This window comes from Desmodus rotundus, chromosome 13, assembly GCF_022682495.2.
Source record: "Desmodus rotundus isolate HL8 chromosome 13, HLdesRot8A.1, whole genome shotgun sequence".
NCBI classification, from domain to species: Eukaryota; Metazoa; Chordata; class Mammalia; order Chiroptera; family Phyllostomidae; genus Desmodus; species Desmodus rotundus.
In genome coordinates, this window is record NC_071399.1 from 25,036,164 (window position 1) to 25,053,816 (window position 17,653).

Sequence of the window (17,653 nt, forward strand, 5' to 3'; positions counted from 1 at the left end):
CAGGTCGACTGAGGGATGTAGGCTGGGGTACGGAATGAATATCTTTGGAGTAGGAGGAAAGACGGCACCTCGGAGAAGAGTTGGAGGAAAGATGCTTCACAGTGAAGCCCTGACAGTTTCTTCGTCCCCCCTTACTTCCGCCCCGTTATGGACCCCCAGGAGCCGACTTCCCATTTCTAAATTCGTGTGAGCAGTTTATTTTGTACTGCGTCGTGTCCCACCTGTAAGCTGCGACATTCAATCAATAGTAAAAGTAACCCCTTACAATCAGTGCTCAGAAGTTACCTCGCCGCGATCAGCAAGGAAATGACGCAACAGGGAAATCCCGGTAAAGCACAGCCTGCCCCAGACTCCACAGTTCTTCCCCGCCCCGGTCCGCCACGCCCCGCCCTCAGCCCGGCCCGGCCTTTTCTTTCCGGATAGGCTCCCCGGGGCGGGGCGAGAAGTGCCGCCGGCCCGGGCCCCGCCCACGGCGCGCGTCACCGCCCCGCAGCGCGCAGCCGCGGCAGAGTCGCTTTACGGCCAGTGAAGAGGGTGGGTCCTAGCCTTGAGGTAGGAGGCCGAGCTGAGGGGCGGGCGAGGAGGCCTTTTGGGGCAGGTCGTAAGTGACGGCGCAGGCGGCGCGACAGCAGCTGGAGGGCGGAGGAGGCGGGTTCGTGTTTCCCGGGCCGAACCGGGTTGTGGGGGGTGCGGGGCCTGAGCCCGGGCTGTAGCAAAAGCCCCGCGGTGACAGCATGGGTGAAGGGGAGTGGGGCGGGGGAGGCCTCGGGCTGCCTTGGGCGGCGGGTGGGTCTGAGGGGCGGGCGGGCTGGAGTCTTGGGTCCAGGCCGGGGATCTGACCGTGGTTGGTGTCCCCCGAACCCGCAGCGGGGCCGGTCCTGTCCTCGCCATGAGGCCGCAGCAGGCGCCGGTGTTTGGGAAGGTATTCATTCAGCGAGATTACAGCAGTGGCACACGCTGCCAGTTCCAGACCAAGTTCCCCGCGGAGCTGGAGAACCGGGTACGCATCCTGGCACCTCTCACCTGCGCTGGGGCGAGGGAGGGAGACCACCCGTGGAAGGGGGTGGGGGGCGGGCTGAATCCCGGGCCGCGGCGTGTCTCGCGGCTCTGGTTAGGGGCGGTCAAGGAAGGGGCGTTGGCCGCAGGTGTACGGAGGGGGCCCCTAAGCGAGACCTAGTGTTTGGAGGAGGAGGAGTGAGGCCAAGCCTCCGGGTGGGGTGACCTTACAGAGCTCTGCGCTGCCCAGTGCCGGGGGTCTGTACCCAGTCGTCTTCCCCTGCTGTCAACCACCCCCACCCCGGGTTACTGACAGCAGTGAGGAGGAACTAATTCCTGAGGCGCCAGGCCGCCCAACTCATCCTCCTACCTCGCCACGCAAGAGGAATCATCATTCTCGTGACTGGCGTTTGTGGCCACTGCGCTGGACGCGCTGTTGGGCGGAAGGGATTTATTAAGTTGTGCCAGACAGTGCAGACAGGCCTTCTCGGAACCTGAAAAACGTGGAGCATTAGATGGACCTGGACGGGGAGATGTTAAGAACAAGGCCTTTAACTTCGTCACCCCCAATTCGGATCCCTGGGAGCCACCCCTGCCGTGCTGGCTTGCATATCAAAACCGTCAGGACGTAGGTCCTTGGGCAACCCTGCGAACAGAAAGGGAAGAGTGGGATGTTTCCCCTTCTGCATACTTAGAAAAAAAAAAAAGTCGTTGTGTCTTATGTTGAAGGTACAACAAAGCGAGCCGTTTGAATGGGGTGTTTTCTTGTGCCCCCATCTGTTCACCCAGCCAAAGCGAAGCTCCTCGGTCCTGAGCCTTGTTACGTTACAACTGTTTACTGGTTAGGAGTCAGTTTCTGCTCAGCGGAGAGCAAGCTTTGTGGCTTTCCCTTTGGCGAGGAGGGTGAGGGACCGAGGAGTGATTAGGCTTGCTGTGGGTGTGGGGTTAAGAAATGCCGGTCGTGGAATAATGGGCGTGTTGGGTGAGTCTGTACTAGAAAAATGTGTCGCAGTCCTTTAAAGCCAGCTTGTAGCAAGGTGGGTCCTGCCTGACTGCCAAGGTTGGAAAATCAACAGTGATCAGTCACAGTGTCCTTCAGGTTGATTTGTAACCTTGGGCAGGTTAGTGGCCCGAGTAGGTTTCTTTACATGCAAATTAAAGATCAGACATGTCTCATAAAGATGGTTTGTAGATTGGCTTGCTTGTGAAACGCCCTATGAATGCTGCAGTTTGTTGTCACGATGTTACGAGTTAACCCCGCCTGACACTAGTTGGACATTTCCACAGTGGGGCGGGCAGTTAGAAGATGAGCCAGTTGCCCGCTGTCTAAAGCTACTGAACGTTGCTTCTGAAATAATTGAACATCACAGTCAGCATGTTTTACACGTTAGGACTTAGGTGAAATGGGTCAAATGTTTTTAGCCTTGTTTTGGAAACTCTGACTTGCATTATTCATGTACTTTCAAATCAGAACGCAAACTATTTTTCACCACACTTGTTTGGATATTACAAGATTCCTTTGTCAAACTTGGAGCTCACATTGGAGCTTACATATATCTGGGTAAGCAAGCATTAGTCTCCCACTGTGTGTGGTCGAGGCTTCAGTTTATAGTTGGAATACAGAATCACAACAGGAGATTGATGTTTCTAAATTCTGGAGTCCATTCACTTCTTTGGCTTCGTGGAGCCCAGAACCGCTTGTGATTCTGAGCACTGTATAGAATGTTATATGGCGCCGTTCAATAGTCCCTTTGATTTTTTTTTTCTTTTTAAATGTTTGGGTTAGAACACTAGCTTATACTTTAAACTGCTTGGGAAAGCTTTGATATCTTTTTTTCTGTGTTGAGATTAAATTTAAATTACAGGTTTAAAATTTCCTTGCTTGTTTGATGGAAAATTGAAAGGTTTCTCTCTTTGTTTCTCAACTAGCCCTAGAAATTGTCCTGATTGCTGTGCCACTGAGGCTGATTGTCCTTTTGTGAGGACATCACACTTGGCACCTTAATAGAGGAAGAAACTAATGCACAAGTGTTTTGTGTTACTTTAAAGCATTGAACATACACACATTTGTGCCCTTTCATTTGAGGGTGAGGACAAATTCTGTCTGTTAACAAGTTTGCTTTCTCCTTTGCCTGTTCAAATGTAATACTTTGATGCCTAAGTGCTTTGTTGCCAGGACAGTTCTTTAAAGCGAGCTTTATTCTCACTTTACCCAAAACACAGACATTTCAAGGGTAGGAGAGAAATGAGCGAACTATAATTGAGGCATTTTCCCCCTATATACCTTTAAAACTGTCTCTACATCTGGTCAGTAGAAATTACCTTTGACTAGTGATTACTTTAGGCTTCAGTTCCATGCTTTCTACCACATAGTTCAAGAAACAGAAATTCTGGGAAAACAAGCCTGAAGTCCTCATTGCATTGTGCCTTTCAATGTTTATTGATCGGAATTTGTACTTGGCTCCACCTTGACGTATCTCCGGATTTTGATTCAGCCCCTGTATCAGCACCCAAGCACCTGGGAGAGAGCGCTGACGCCTGTTCACAGAGCCTGAAGAGCGCGAGGCGGCTGTGCCCGCACTTGTTCGGTTGGGCCCTCGCGTGTTACATTGCGCCTTTACTGCCGCCTACTGTGCTTTTTACCTTTTTCCTCTTTTTAAAAATAGTCTTCTGAAGAAATGCTTGACTGGTTTTTGCCTTTATTTCTTTTTTCTTAACCCTTTTTTAAAAAGTCCTTCACCTTAGTCGTTTGTTTGTTTGTTTTAATGATCTATGATTTACCTCTACCTGCAAAAGCCTTATAGTCCTGGAATAACTTTTAAGGATTAATGTTGCTGGTATGATCAGTGATTCTGATCTGAAGGAAGTGTTTCTGGGTTGGATCTCATGGTTTTGAATCATATTGTGTCCAAAAAAATGTAAATAATTCAAAGAACTTTATCAGATCATAAGATTGTAGGTAAAGCAAATGTGAGTGTTTGAAATTGTTTAGGTTTTTGCAGATTTACTGATAGACAAACTGAAGGCATTAACTTAGGCTAATTAGGTGAAGAGAGTAGTTTACCTTTAATATTTGTTCACTGAGCTGTTGCCTTAAGTCTCTCTTCAGGGAATGAGAATTCTGACCTAGGTTCCGCAGATGGCCATTCTTGACAAGCCACGTCTTCCAGTGGTGGCTCAGGGAGGGAAGACTGCCCTGGCTCTGGGCACCATCGTCGCCCATCCGCCCTTGTCAGAGACTCTGATAGTCTGGGAGGTGAAGAGTAGCTCCTTTTGAAAAACACTTTAAACTTTGCATTAAACTTTGTCATGCCATTGGCTGATTGTATGCCCACAGTTTTTCACACAAAGGACAGAACAATGCTTACAACTGCTTCTAACCTAAACAGTTTTAATAGCGTAAGGGTGATGATCATAAATTGCTTTATACTTTAAAAAATTATGTTCTTGGGAATATTTTGTCTCAAACTGTATGTTGAGGTCCTTTGACCTTCTTTCTGCATCTATTTCTATAAAAAGACTTCGTAAAAGAGAATTCATATGTAAGTAATATTAGTTTTAATATAAGGGAGATAGAGATAGTAAGGACGGATTAATTGTGCTTTGTTACCGAGAATGGTAGTATTGGATGAAAAACTATTAACAGACCTTGAAAGTCCTAGGGTAAAGTATTGAGATTTAAAATCTACAAAGTACTGTTAGAAGAAAATAAAGTGATATTGGCAGAAGAAAGTAAAAGCAGATGATTAGGGTGAAAAATGAACAGTAGTAGTGTTAATGTAAGTGTAAGATAATGCTGTCACTGGATAGAAAGAGGTAATAGCAATGACTTATTGGGAAGACTAGTGCGATAGTTTGAGATTTTTGAGTTCATGCTGAACTTTTAGTACCAAATAGTTACTTTAAAACTGATGGGAGTCCTGACCAGTGTGGCTCAGTTGGTGGGAGCATTGTCCCATAACTGAAGGGTCACAAGTTTGATTCCCGGTCAGGGCACGTGCTCATGTTGTGGATTCAGTCCCCAGGCACAAACTAGATAGCAGCCAATCAATATTTCTCTCATTGATGTTTCTCACTCTCTCTCCGTTCCATTCTCTCTAAAGCAATGGGGGGGAAATGTCTTTGGGTGAGGAATGAATGACTGACTGACTGACTGACTGAATAAATAAATAAATAAATAAATAAATAAATGATGGGATATTAATAAACAGAATATACAGAAGATGATTTTCATGATTTCCTCTAACACTGTCCTAATTTTTGCCCTTATTACCTCTCTCCTAGACTGCTAGAATTGTCTCCTGACAAGTCATTTCTTCGATTCTTTTCTCTTTCCAGCCTTTCTGCTGCTGTTTTCATAGAACTTGTACCCTTTGATCCTTCTGCTTCAAATGTCATTATTTCCCTTTTTTGCCTTGTGAATGCCCGTGTTTAGGTACTCAGTTTAACACCACCTGCTCTTTCTAGATAAAGGGAGGGTGTCCTGTCCCCCGCCCCCAACCATACTTTATGCTTACAGACACCTCTGTCATAGTACTGTGTCGATTCATTGCATTTTTATGTTTATGAACTGGTTCTGCTCATTTGACTGTAAACTCCGTGAGGACTGAGACTGTCCTTCTGTAAGGTCTGTCATGATATGTAATGGTAAGTGCTCAGTAAATATGAATATAGAATTGAAAGATGGAAGAATTGTATAACTTAATTTATGTAAAATTCAGTATAGAGAATTTTTAAAAACTGTATTGAGACTTACAGATACCCGGTGTTCATGATAGGGATAAAATTAAACACTAAGCAGCTTCAGCAACTTAGGTCGACATTTAATCATCTAAAAATTCTTTGCCAATTATTAGATAATAATTTTGACAAAACAGCAACATAAATTAGTGATTGCAAGCATTAGTGAGTAGCCAATCTTTTTTCCCAAAACTTATTTTTGAATTCTTTCCTGTACAGATTGATAGGCAGCAGTTTGAAGAAACAGTTCGAACTCTAAATAACCTTTATGCAGAAGCGGAGAAACTTGGGGGTCAGTCATATCTCGAAGGCTGTTTGGCTTGTTTAACAGCATACACCATCTTCCTATGCATGGAAACTCATTACGAGAAGGTAAGGCTACCACTGTTTTCGTAAAACCTCTTAAAATCATGTTTATCACATGTTTATTAGATGACAGTTACCAAAGTGGCGTTTGTAATAATAATTTGAATTTTGTTGTTGCTGCCGTGTTCAGAACACATGAAGGAGAGCCCTGCATCTTTCAGAAATAGATCAAAATTGATATGTCAACTTGGAGTTAATGTATCAGTGTTCAAATTGGCTCACACTTCAGAAGAATGTAAAAAAATCTGTTCTCATTCTGCCCAGCTCTCTGAGAATCTTTTTACTTTATTCCCCTAAATTTCTATGTTAAGTTCTGTCCCTTCACCTCAGTTCTTTCCAACTGCCTGCTAGACCCAGAGTTACTGGCTTCTCAACCTAGATTCCAAAAGTCAAACCTCACCCTCTCTATTTTGTTTAATATCACCCTATCCTGTTTAGTACCGTCGTTAGGTGAGAGGATAAAGAAGAAAGAAAAATTTATCAGTTGTCAGGGACTGAAATATCTTCCATTTTCGCATTCGTTAACTTTTCATGATTTCCTTTAATACTGTCCTAATTTATGCCCTTATTTCCTTTCTCCTAGGCTGCTGAAATAGTCTCCTGACAAGTCATTTCTTTGATTGTTTTCCCTTCCCAGCCTTTCTGCTGCCGTTTTCATAAAGACACAGCTTTATTTCCCTAACACTCCTGAGTCAGATACCTTCCCTGTTTTCCCATCTATTGCCACTGCGTAAAGTTCAAGCCCCTTCTCAAGCTAACCTCCAGATTACCTTTTCAGGTCGATCCCCCACCCCGTCCTCATTATATCTTTCAGCCAAATTCAGTTACTCACTAGTCACCACACATGGCCTCCAAGGTTTTTCTCCACCTAGACTGCCATTCTTCCCATGTTCAAATCTCACCAGCCCCTTGTGTCCCACTTTCATCTAGCTTTTCCTTATTCTTTTAATTACAGTCCTTTCTTTTCCGTGGTATCCCCACATTTTATTTGTATCTATTTTCTGGCAGTTACCACTCTACTTTCAGAATGTAGTTTTCTTTTTTGCCCAACAAGTTTGTATTTTTCTTGAGATCAAGGACAGCACTGTAACTATATTGTATCCCTCTTCATGCCTAATACCAAGCCTTGGGTATATTAGGCACTCACTGAATGTGGGTAAATGAATCAATTTCAGTTAATCACAGTAAGCCCCTAATATGTCATAAAATTCAATGTTTAGAAAATGAAATGGTGTACTGATATCTGTATTATACCTCCTAATAGAAATGTCCCTGTGATTGTCTTGTACAGCACGTAGTAGAGAGCAGTTACAGTTGCAGCTGAAATATTTTGAGCTAGTGTTACAAAGGGTATATTTAAATAATAAATTACAAAGAAGCAGTTAGCTTTCATTCCTGTTTAACATTCAAGATCCGAAGATATAAAGGATCAGTGCCAGCTTTCAGTCTGTTCTGTTGTAGCAGCTTCCCTTTAATAATACATTTACTTGGTGAAAGGGACACGATTCGTTCATTTGATAAATATCGGTTGAAAACCTACTGTGTGCTAACCAGTATGCAGGGGATATAACTGAATAGGGCAAATGTGGTTGCTAACCTTGTGGAATTTACAATTTAGTGGTAACAACTGACACAAGGAAACAAAACCAACAAAATTATAAATTGTGACAATTGCTTTGAAGAAAACAAACCCTGTGATAAAAAATGATAGGAGAGACCTTCAGAAAAAGCCTCTGAGGAGTTGGATTTAAGCTGCCACATGAAGGGTGAAAAGCCTGGAGCCATTCAGGCAGAGAGATGAGTACTCTGTACAAAGGCCCAGAGAGCTTCCTGAGCCCCGGGAGCTGACAGAAGGCCGGTATTGAAGGAGAGGAGTGGGGGAAACCGTGTCTAGAGATGAATCTGGAGAGGTGAGGAGGAGCCGCATCACGCAAGAGTCTGTGTAGTCCATGGAAGGAAGTTTAGCGTTTATTTTCAGCAGGGGGAAGCTGCTCAAAGGTTTTAAGCAAGAAGGATAGAATCAGATTTTCATTGTAAAAAGCTCTCTTTGCTCCGTGAAAAGAAGTTATAAAAGTAGGGAAACCAGTTAGGATGCTCTGTGGAAGTCCAGGGAAGCGATGATAGCTTGGACAAGGACCAGAGTAGTCGAGGTGGAAGAGTGTGAACAAATTCAAGGGATATGTTGGTGAGAGAACCAAGACTTGATGAAGAGCTAAATGTAGAAGGGAAGGGCAAGCTGAATTCATGTGCATAAAAACTTTCCAGGATGGTCATTTAAAGAAGTGTAAAATACTGCCAATTTAAGTTAGAGATCCATTATTCTCCAGATGATTTTATTCATACTTAGTGGAGTATCATATACTTGAGTTGTCATTTCACTATAGCTTTTAAATTTGTTAATAATATTTTAATTAACTTACTTAACCATGTACACTTGCTGATACAGATACAGGTAATTCCTTCTGATGTTAATTGTAAAAAGAAATTGGTAATTGGGTGACAGCCAAGTCATTTACTAATTATGGGATCATGGACAAGAGAGGTTACTGTTACTCTAAGTCAGAGTGCTTTCAACTGTAGAATGGGTCTGAGCATTGATAAATTGCCTCACATGTGGTAGATGCTTAAAAAGAGTGTTTTCTAAGATAGATTTAAGAATTGAGTTAGCATATATGTGTGTTTTAATCAGCTATTTGTGAAGTGACATAGATGATTTTTTAATTTGAAGTACAAGTAATCTTTTTTTAGCAGCTGGTAGCTTATTAGCAACTCTTAATTAAAATTCTTTTGATTATTAATCTTGGAAGGCAGTTTTCAGTATCAGAAATACAGTGGAAATTGATCCCAATATATGTTTTAACTTGGCTTCATAGGCAATAGAGAAGGTACTACATCGTAAGTCTAATCAAGGTCTCTGCAGAATAACTATTACAAAGCCAGTAAAAACCAAATAAACTTAGTCAAGAAACCGAAATTTTAAGGCATGGCCCCATTTTTTAAGTAGGTGATTTTATCTTAGAAACTGGACATGAATAACTAGACCATGAAAAGCCAGGAACTGGAATGCTCATATTTAAGATATGATGTACCTATACTTTTAAAAGAAAAGTTTTTAAATGTGTACTTGTATAGCAGCAACTACCCTCTCTCTAGTTTGTGCCTTAGGAATTTTCATGCTGTAATTTTCTACTTTTGAAAAGACAGGATTGAGTCGTTTAGTCTTTATTGTTTTAAACACTAAAGTTTCTGATTTACGAACAGTAAGCAAACCTAATAGTGCTCACACTTTGTCTTGTGGGTTAAATTTTTGAAATTGTAAATAGGCCTTTTAAAACTCACTAGAACAATCATGCATTTTTTTTTCCTATAATGTGCTTTTTATTGATTTAAAATGAAAATAAAGACTTCAGTGTTATTTCTCTATTGTTGCTGCCCATTATAATTAGGGAACAAATGGGACTGTAGAGTTTCTCTCAGTAGCTGCCTGCCTTGTTCGGCAACTATAAAACATCCCCGCTGCCTGTGTGCTGTCATCTGTAAAAGGAACACAGTCAGAAGAAACTTAGATATTTTCCGAAAATAGCTGTGATCCTGGTGCTCTCGCTTAGCCTCACTTAGGGTATTTTTTCTCAAGGATCTGGGAGGGTTTCTCCAATTTAATATTCTCGATGAGGACAATAGTCTTTTCTGAGGTTTGATTGTGTTCAGCTTTTGTAAATATTATACAAGTTGGGGTTTATTGAGGCTTTGAAGACAACAGATTTGAAGTATGAATAACATATCAACATAAGGTTTCTTGGGGGTGAGAATGGTGCTTTGTCCTCTCTGCAGTGCAGTATGAGTTTACTCATATTAATGCTTTTCTATTGCTAAAGAGACTTAAGAGTTTAAAAGCATCTTGTTTAGGACAGTGCTGCCTTCACCAAAGTAGTTTAAGAGGATTTGGAGTTTATACAAAAAGAAAACTGTTTTCTTTCTAAACTGATACCCAAGTGCACATGAATGTTATTAAAGTTTAGATAAAAACCTGCACAACAAAGTTGTGCTTGGATCAAGTAAAGGAATGCGATTTCTTTGCTAGTAACCTGTCCAGGGGGAGAGGGAGGAACGCAGTTCTGAAGGAATCCTTTCTTTGAAACCAGCCATGCAGGCATTTTCCTGAGTGTCCTCTTAGTATAAATGGACCTCAGTGAGGGGAGATTGACTCTCCAATTTCCAGTTCTGGCAGGTGAGCTGAGAAGGAGGTTGGACAGAAGATTGAGAGTCTTGAGTTGGGTCCTGTGAGGGGCTACTTCCTTCTATTCATTGTTTCAGCATGACTGACAAACTCTGATAGAGGGTGCCTAAGTTTTGGGGGGGTCTCCCCCATAAAGACCAAACACTGCTCAAATTCTTGAGGGTTGAAAATAGGAGAATGAAATAGTATACTTAATTTACTACATAAGGTTGCTCTTTTAATACTACCATGCTCTTTTTTAAGACATAAAACATTAGATTTTATTATTTCCAAAGATGTAACCTGAATAAACTACCTAAATTATTTTTTCCTGCAATAAGAAAATTTGTTATATAAAACACATAGAGTTTTAAATTCTAAACCAGTTTATACTAAAGCACCTAAATTGTAACATTATAGATTATTTGTTTGGCCTGGTACATTATAGACCCACTCTTAAATCATTTCTTAATTTCCAACTTTACTTTCATACAGTTATTTTTTCCCTTTAAGTTGTGATCACATTTAACTGTGACTTTATCATATGCTCATAGTGTGAATTTAAGAAAATATATAGTAATTAAAGAACTGGATCAAAGGCTCTTTGAACATTAGAGCCAGAAAAGGGTTCTGATGGTTTTGAATCTGAAATAAAACATTGTAACTCTTTGATTTTGTATATAGCTAATAAGATTTATTTTCTTTTAGCTTATCTGTCTCAGAATTGCCTTTATTAAAGCTGGAGATTTGGCAATTTCCAGAAGTTCCTTTGTATCTTATCTGGTTTTTGTCTACATTTGCTTTGACTTTTACAACCTTAATACTAAACTTATAAATTGAGGTTCCCGTCTAGGACAGGGTAGCACTACATGTAGTCATCAGAAACTTCATGGCAGCTAATGCCCATGTGCTTTACAAAGGAAATAAACTGTTCAGTTTTAAACTAACGGGACTACCTTTTGTTATAGGCCAACTTTGTATCATTACTTAAAATTGATGAAAATGTACAAAGGAGGGAAGAAGCAGTTCTTAAGTGTTAAAGGGGACAGCCAGGAAGTACCCTTGATGTTAGAGATGTCACATTAACAACACTTCATGAGTAGGGAAAAAGAAAAGCACAACTAACTGTTGTGTATTGTCCTCCATTTATTTCTCTACATCCAGGACTGAGGTGATGGGGGTAAGAGGAGACGGGGTGGGTCTCCGGCTCTTGTATGCATTTTGCTTACACTGCACTGAAGGTGTTTGTGACTTAGAGTCCATCATGCCGTGCTGTATGTTGTATGCAGCTGGTGTGAGACAGGTAGTCGGAGCTGCATCCTTCCACGTGAATACCCATGACTGACTTCGAAAGCTAATTACACTGCCTGAGGATGTTGAGATCCAGCTGATACTTAAAGGGAAATCTGATGAAATTTGTAAAAAGCTGTGGTGTTTCTTTCTGTCAGGTTCTGAAGAAAATCTCCAAATACATTCAAGAGCAGAATGAGAAGATATATGCTCCCCAAGGCCTCCTCCTGACAGATCCCATTGAGAGAGGACTTCGAGTTGTATCTTTTTAGTCCAGATCATAAAATCGAAATGTCTGTAAATGAAAATTTTGATGGTACTGTTTGGCTTTGGCTAAAGAGAATTCAGCTCCTCTTGTATTTGCCCTAGGAATTAATTGTCTTTGTGAATTGCATACCTACCATAAGCCTCTTACCTCCAGCGTTTTTTCTTAAAGCATGTCTGTCCTTCCTTTGCATTGTGCAGGTCTCTGGATTGTTTAGGATTCTGCTTACTGTCTTTCTTGGTGGTTCTGAGGGCATCTTGTAGTAATAATGGGGGTGGTATGAGTAATGCATTTCAGCTGCAGAAACTCTGAACCTAAAGCCCCTTTGAAATGCATAAACTCATAATGTGTGGTGAGACTTGTCATCCAAATGAATTGCAGTTCCCTGGGTTCATCTGACTAGTTGAAATCAGTTGCAGCTGCCAGATGTATAATTTCATTACCTTTGACATACTGTGCATATTTTTAGAGGCAGTAAGCTTTGAAAATCACTAAGTGAATTTGGTAAATGAAATTGCAAAAAAACTAATATAGCTTGATAACTAGAGTAATGGATAAAATAATTTTTTTAAAAACCTAGGTCAGATAATCCCAGGCCTTCCTGCTGATAATAATTTCAGCAGTTTTATTATACTCTTATCACAATGATTCTTAAACTTTTAGAGGGCATGGACCCTCTCCCAAGAAAAAGTTTGCATATAATTTCAGGGAATTTTGAACCCCTGAGTATTACCTCCATGGATTCTCAGTTAAGAAACCCCCAGTCCTACAAAACACATCTTTTTCCAAATTTTTTCTCAAATCATCAGTGTTTGGGGAGGAACTACATGTGGAGTACTACAAGCAATTACATTTCTTAAAATTTTTTCAGGAAGATGGACAAAGCATTGTATCTCATTTAAGTAGGAGAAATTTTTCATAATTTAAAAATAAGCTAAGTGAATTGAAAGAAAAGTCGTGCAGACCATACACATCACCTTGCTATAGTCCCCTTTTATAAAATGTTCTATTCTGTAGTGTGTTTTCTTAACAGCCATGCTGTGCAGATTGAAATTACCATTTATGAAGACAGAGGGATGAGCAGTGGAAGATAAACCATAGAACTGAAGGTAAGTGAGGAGTACGATTTACATGTGGCTTTGTAATTTCGTAGGATGCATGAATTTGCCTCCCCGCATGGTAAAGAAATAGTTGTGTGGTGGCATATTTTCTGTATTGGCTTGATATTTAAGACTTGTATTTAACCCAAGTTCTATTTGGCGATACAGAATTTAAGCCTGATTTTCTTTTTGCCCCCAGTATTATTTTCAGACTATTTTGTTTTTGTTTTGTTTTGTTTTGTTTTTAAGATTCCCCTGCCTATGTAACAAGTGGGTTTAAAAATTAAAGAAAAATTTTAGAGTGGAGTGGGGAGACCATGAGTATTTCATAGCCCTGTAAAAGAAACCTTACCTCTAGTGAGTAGAAACATAAATTTAATTATTTTGTTTAGAATGTTTATGTTCCTATATAACCGTAAAATGACCTTGAGTAAATGAACAAATTAGATAATACCCATAGAAATTTATAGGCAAAATCATGTAGCAGTCATAGTATATTAGCATAGTCTTCTAAGTGACAGAAAATTGTACTACATTGTTTTTGCCGATCTCACTCATTTACTCTCAACAGATAGTGCTCTGTTGCTTTGCTTTCCTAATTAACTTTGTTTACAGATGCCTATCACTAATTCCCAGAAAGCACAGAGATAGAATCTACCAAAGCAAACATATTCCTTCCCAGGGCAACAATACTAATGGCCTCTTTTGAGGGTATCACCTATGTTCCAGATACTAAACAGATGGTATTTCTAATTCTCACAAGAATTCTGCCAAGTATTTCCCCATTATGCAGATGCGCAAACCAAGGTACGAATAGATTAAATGATGTTCTCAAAGTCACACTAATTGACCATGAATCTGTTTTTTACACCATACTTCCTATAAGTACTTGTAGCAGCAAGAATATAGAGAAAGGAAAGAGTTCATCAGATTATTCTAAGTATTTATCCCCTTCTTTTCTTTTTCAGTACTTTTTAAAAGTACATTTTGTCTACTCTTGTACCATTTACTGAATCCTACAGAACGACCAACATTCCAAGGCTGCCTTCTTTTCGCACCAGTGAATGTGTCACTTGAATTCTGTGAAAGTCAAAGTTCTAAATGATGGCAGCATCTGCCGTACTTTTATTTCTTTAAAAAGGCTTTGTTTGGAACACTTAGGGTTACTTGCCCATACACTTTCTCATGAACAGTTCCAAACTGATACTTCTCGAATGAGCAGTCAGGAACCTTATGTGTGGTTTTTGTTATGTGCCATTGGAATAAGTTTGTTTTATCAATTGCAGCTGCATTGACTTGGCACAACCCATTTGCCATGACTCATTCTGCAACTATTATTGCTAAATATAATGTTTTTCTGAAGTGGTGTGGGGTTTTGAGCAATTACACACCAGAGACTAATCTATCAATATTCAAACAACTGTGAAATTTTGCAATGGGAGATTTACATTAGGAACTTCTGGATAGTTTCATGAATGAAGATATTTTTGTTCGGCACAATTTAGTTTTCAGAGCTATGTGTTCCTCAGGTCCAGGATCCAATGCAGGCTGAAGTTTTGGAGGACGGAGAGTAAACTATAAGAATAATTAATTCTTAAGTCTACAAGGTGTGTGCAGATGAAGTATTATATGGGGATTAAATTAATGATTTAATAAAGAGAGTACACAAATCATGGAGATGGCCTTTATTTAAAAGAGATCTTAAAACAGAAGTAATTTGCTCTTTTTAAGTTGAATTTTTTAAATATCTTTATTATTAAATGTACTAACAGTGTTTTCTCTGTTTGGAATAAGATTATTTTTTTTTAAATGGGACAAATCATCCTTTCACAATAAATTTATGATAATAAAAATAGCTAAATTTGTTGGCATTTACTATGTACCTGCACTGTTGTAATGCTTAATTTTAATCATCACAGCAACCCCAGTGAGGTGGATACTGTCATCCCAATTTTTCAGGTGAGGAGACTCAGGCACAGGGAACTTAAATCAGTTGTCCAAGGTTTAAACACTGGAAGGTAGTTATCCAGGCAGCCTGGCCCCAGATCTGCCACTTAACCCTGTGCTGTACTGCCTCTTACAACAGGATTGGTCAGAATGTACTGGGGTTGAATTTGTAGACTGTTGAGCTGTGTACTTAGGCACTTAGTACAGATCCAAGTATTAGCCCATATATTGGGCACTCATCTCAGTTGGCCTAAGAGAGATGTTTTAGAGGTTATTTTAGCATCCTTTTCTAAAATCTTTACTTTTCCCCTCTGATTATAGATCCTAGCTCCAGCTGGGACCGTCATCTATCCACTGGCCAATCGCAGAGCGTCCCCTACCTCCTCTCCAGAGCGTCATTCCTTTGTATCTGCTGCCAGAGCCACGGTGCCATTTACTCCAAGGACTAACTTTCTAAAATTCCACACCTGGAGTGACCTCTAGTCGCTCAGCATCCACTTTGTGTCTCCAAATTGTGTAGGACTCTATAACCTTTTTGTTAGTTTCTGAGAAAACACAATGAAGCATTTCACTTTTTTTATTCAAAGCCATTAAAGAAATATGTAGTTGGCCACCAGTACCAGTGGCTCTCTTCATTCCCTGGGCCAGCTTACCAGGTGGCTATAGATGTCAAAGTTGTATCTTAGCCAGTGTTCAGTCTTATTTCCCCAAGTTAATAAAGTGCTTTTCTTCAGGAGTTTGGTATAGCGTAGGGTGTGTCTGTGGTTTTGTTAATGCATCTCCCAGATTTCAAAGAACTATCAGTTTTGCCATGGCTCAAATCTTAAAGATCTATTTCTGCTGTTAAGTTTCTCAAACTGATGTTCATTGGAAAAATGTTATTTGTTTTATTATAGCAATTATTTCTAATAAAGCAGTATTTAATACAATTTCCAGTTATTTTTGTTTGGAGAAGTTTGCTATTACTGCATTACCTTGAATGTTAGAAAGATGCGGTATGTGTTGCTTGTTCCTTAATAAAATAAGTAAGCACAATAAAGTGGATGCTAAACCATCAAATACATAAATGCCCCTGCTGTGTCCCTGAAAGTGTAATGAGCAAGTGTAATAAATATTTTAGTTATAGTTTTGTTATAAATATAACTTATGAGAAAAAATTTGATAGGAATAATACTGTATATTGCTAATTTTTAACTATCCCTACTGGCAAACCTTATAATTCATAGACTTTCCGTGTGTGTGTGTGTATGTGTGTACACAGTATTCATTGCACAGAAATTTCATGATTGGTTCAAGTACAGTAAGTTAAGTGATTTCCAACTAAAATTCTCAAGTCTGTGTCAAATTCCTCGTTCTTTTGGCTGTATGTTTTTAGTATCAGGCTTCTTATGCTTTTCATTCCTCTTGGAGGTTTGAGAGCACCATATTTGGGAGAGAGTTACATATGTTAGGAGAGAATGAAACAGAAGTTTTCCTTTCAGAGATACTGTAGGTGCTAATATCGGATTTAATCTTTCAGATTTAATTTCTTTTATGGGTCTGTTATTCAATAAATCCCATAGGTCTGTGTAATATTTTAATTGTATAAAACATCTTTGTTATTTTATAGGCTATAATAATGTGTGTGTCTGCCTTTTAAACCCGTTGCAATAATTTTGCTGAAATATTAACACATTAGTAAAACTTTTCTTAAACAAATTGTCTGTGTGTCGTGTTTGGTGTGAGTTGGGGACATGGTGAATGATGCGACCACAAATTTGGCAGAGAGACAATACTAGACCGCTAGAATCACTGGTTCAGTATAGCTTTGTCCTTTTAAACAGAAATCTTAACATTTATATAGTTTGTCACACTTTTCAGTTTTTTAGATGCTGTATCTCATAAGAGCAGGTGTTAGCTAAGTAGGTAAAAACCAAGAAATAGTCCCTAATAGTCAAAAGTTCATTCAACTAAAAAAATAGGAGATTGGAATGTTCATTAGGAAAAAATTATCACAGTTACTTTCTTGGGTAATCTGATCACTTCCTTTTTAAAAAGTGAAATGCATTTCTAAAGATTAACAATCTGTAAAATACAGTTTTATCTATAATCCAATTTTTTTCTTTTGTGAGATTTTTCTTTTTTTGTAAAACATTCCGATTCTCTTTTCCTACCCAAATAAAACAGTAAATAATACTCATGTGTAGCCAAGTTCCTTCCATATTCCACTTGGCCCTGGCTCCTGGCATAAGCTGAAGTCATAGTTTTCCAAGAGTACTATGCTTTGTTTCTTGTTTTAATTTATTTTGATTTCATGTAAAAAGGTCAGAGTCTTAGTACTGTATTTGATTTATGTATTTATCTCCCCTTCCCCTTGCCATGCTTCTCTCCTCCCTCACCCCAATAGTGGAGGTTCTAAATTCCATAAGCACAGAGATTGTTTCTACATATCCTTGCATTCATCCCTAACTACCTCTCAGCATTATCATACACTTAGAACTCGCATATTTGTTAAGTGCATGAAATACAAATTGACAGGTCAATAACAGTTACTTTACTACATCTTGATTAGTGAGATGTTTGACTCGATAAGATAGTGACTTTCAAAGTCATTTTAAGAATGGAAGATGATAATCTGTGCCTCATACTCCACTGGAGTGGATTTTTGCCTAAAGATAACTACTTTTGAGGATTCGAATGAACTCTAATTCCCAGGGAAAGGAAAAGATATAAATCTTTTTATTTGTTATTTGT

General features: G+C 39.6%; 1 protein-coding gene across 3 annotated transcripts; it reads left to right on the forward strand.

The window, feature by feature from the left end:
- Positions 1 to 520: 520 nt before the first annotated feature.
- Positions 521 to 16,618, forward strand: GOLGA7 (golgin A7). 3 transcript variants are annotated; one of them, XM_024578923.4, is made up of 6 exons: positions 521 to 652; positions 868 to 1,000; positions 5,956 to 6,108; positions 11,767 to 11,868; positions 12,915 to 12,982; positions 15,242 to 16,618. In XM_024578923.4, exons 2-5 carry the CDS (start codon positions 890 to 892, stop codon positions 12,951 to 12,953), a joined length of 405 nt encoding a protein of 134 aa, XP_024434691.1. In that variant the 5' UTR covers positions 521 to 652; positions 868 to 889; the 3' UTR covers positions 12,954 to 12,982; positions 15,242 to 16,618. The 3 variants fall into 3 exon arrangements, with proteins under 3 accessions (XP_024434691.1, XP_024434689.1, XP_024434690.1); XM_024578921.3 differs by having other exon boundaries at positions 12,920 to 12,982; XM_024578922.4 differs by having other exon boundaries at positions 531 to 552; positions 12,920 to 12,982.
- The last annotated feature ends 1,035 nt before the right edge of the window (positions 16,619 to 17,653 follow it).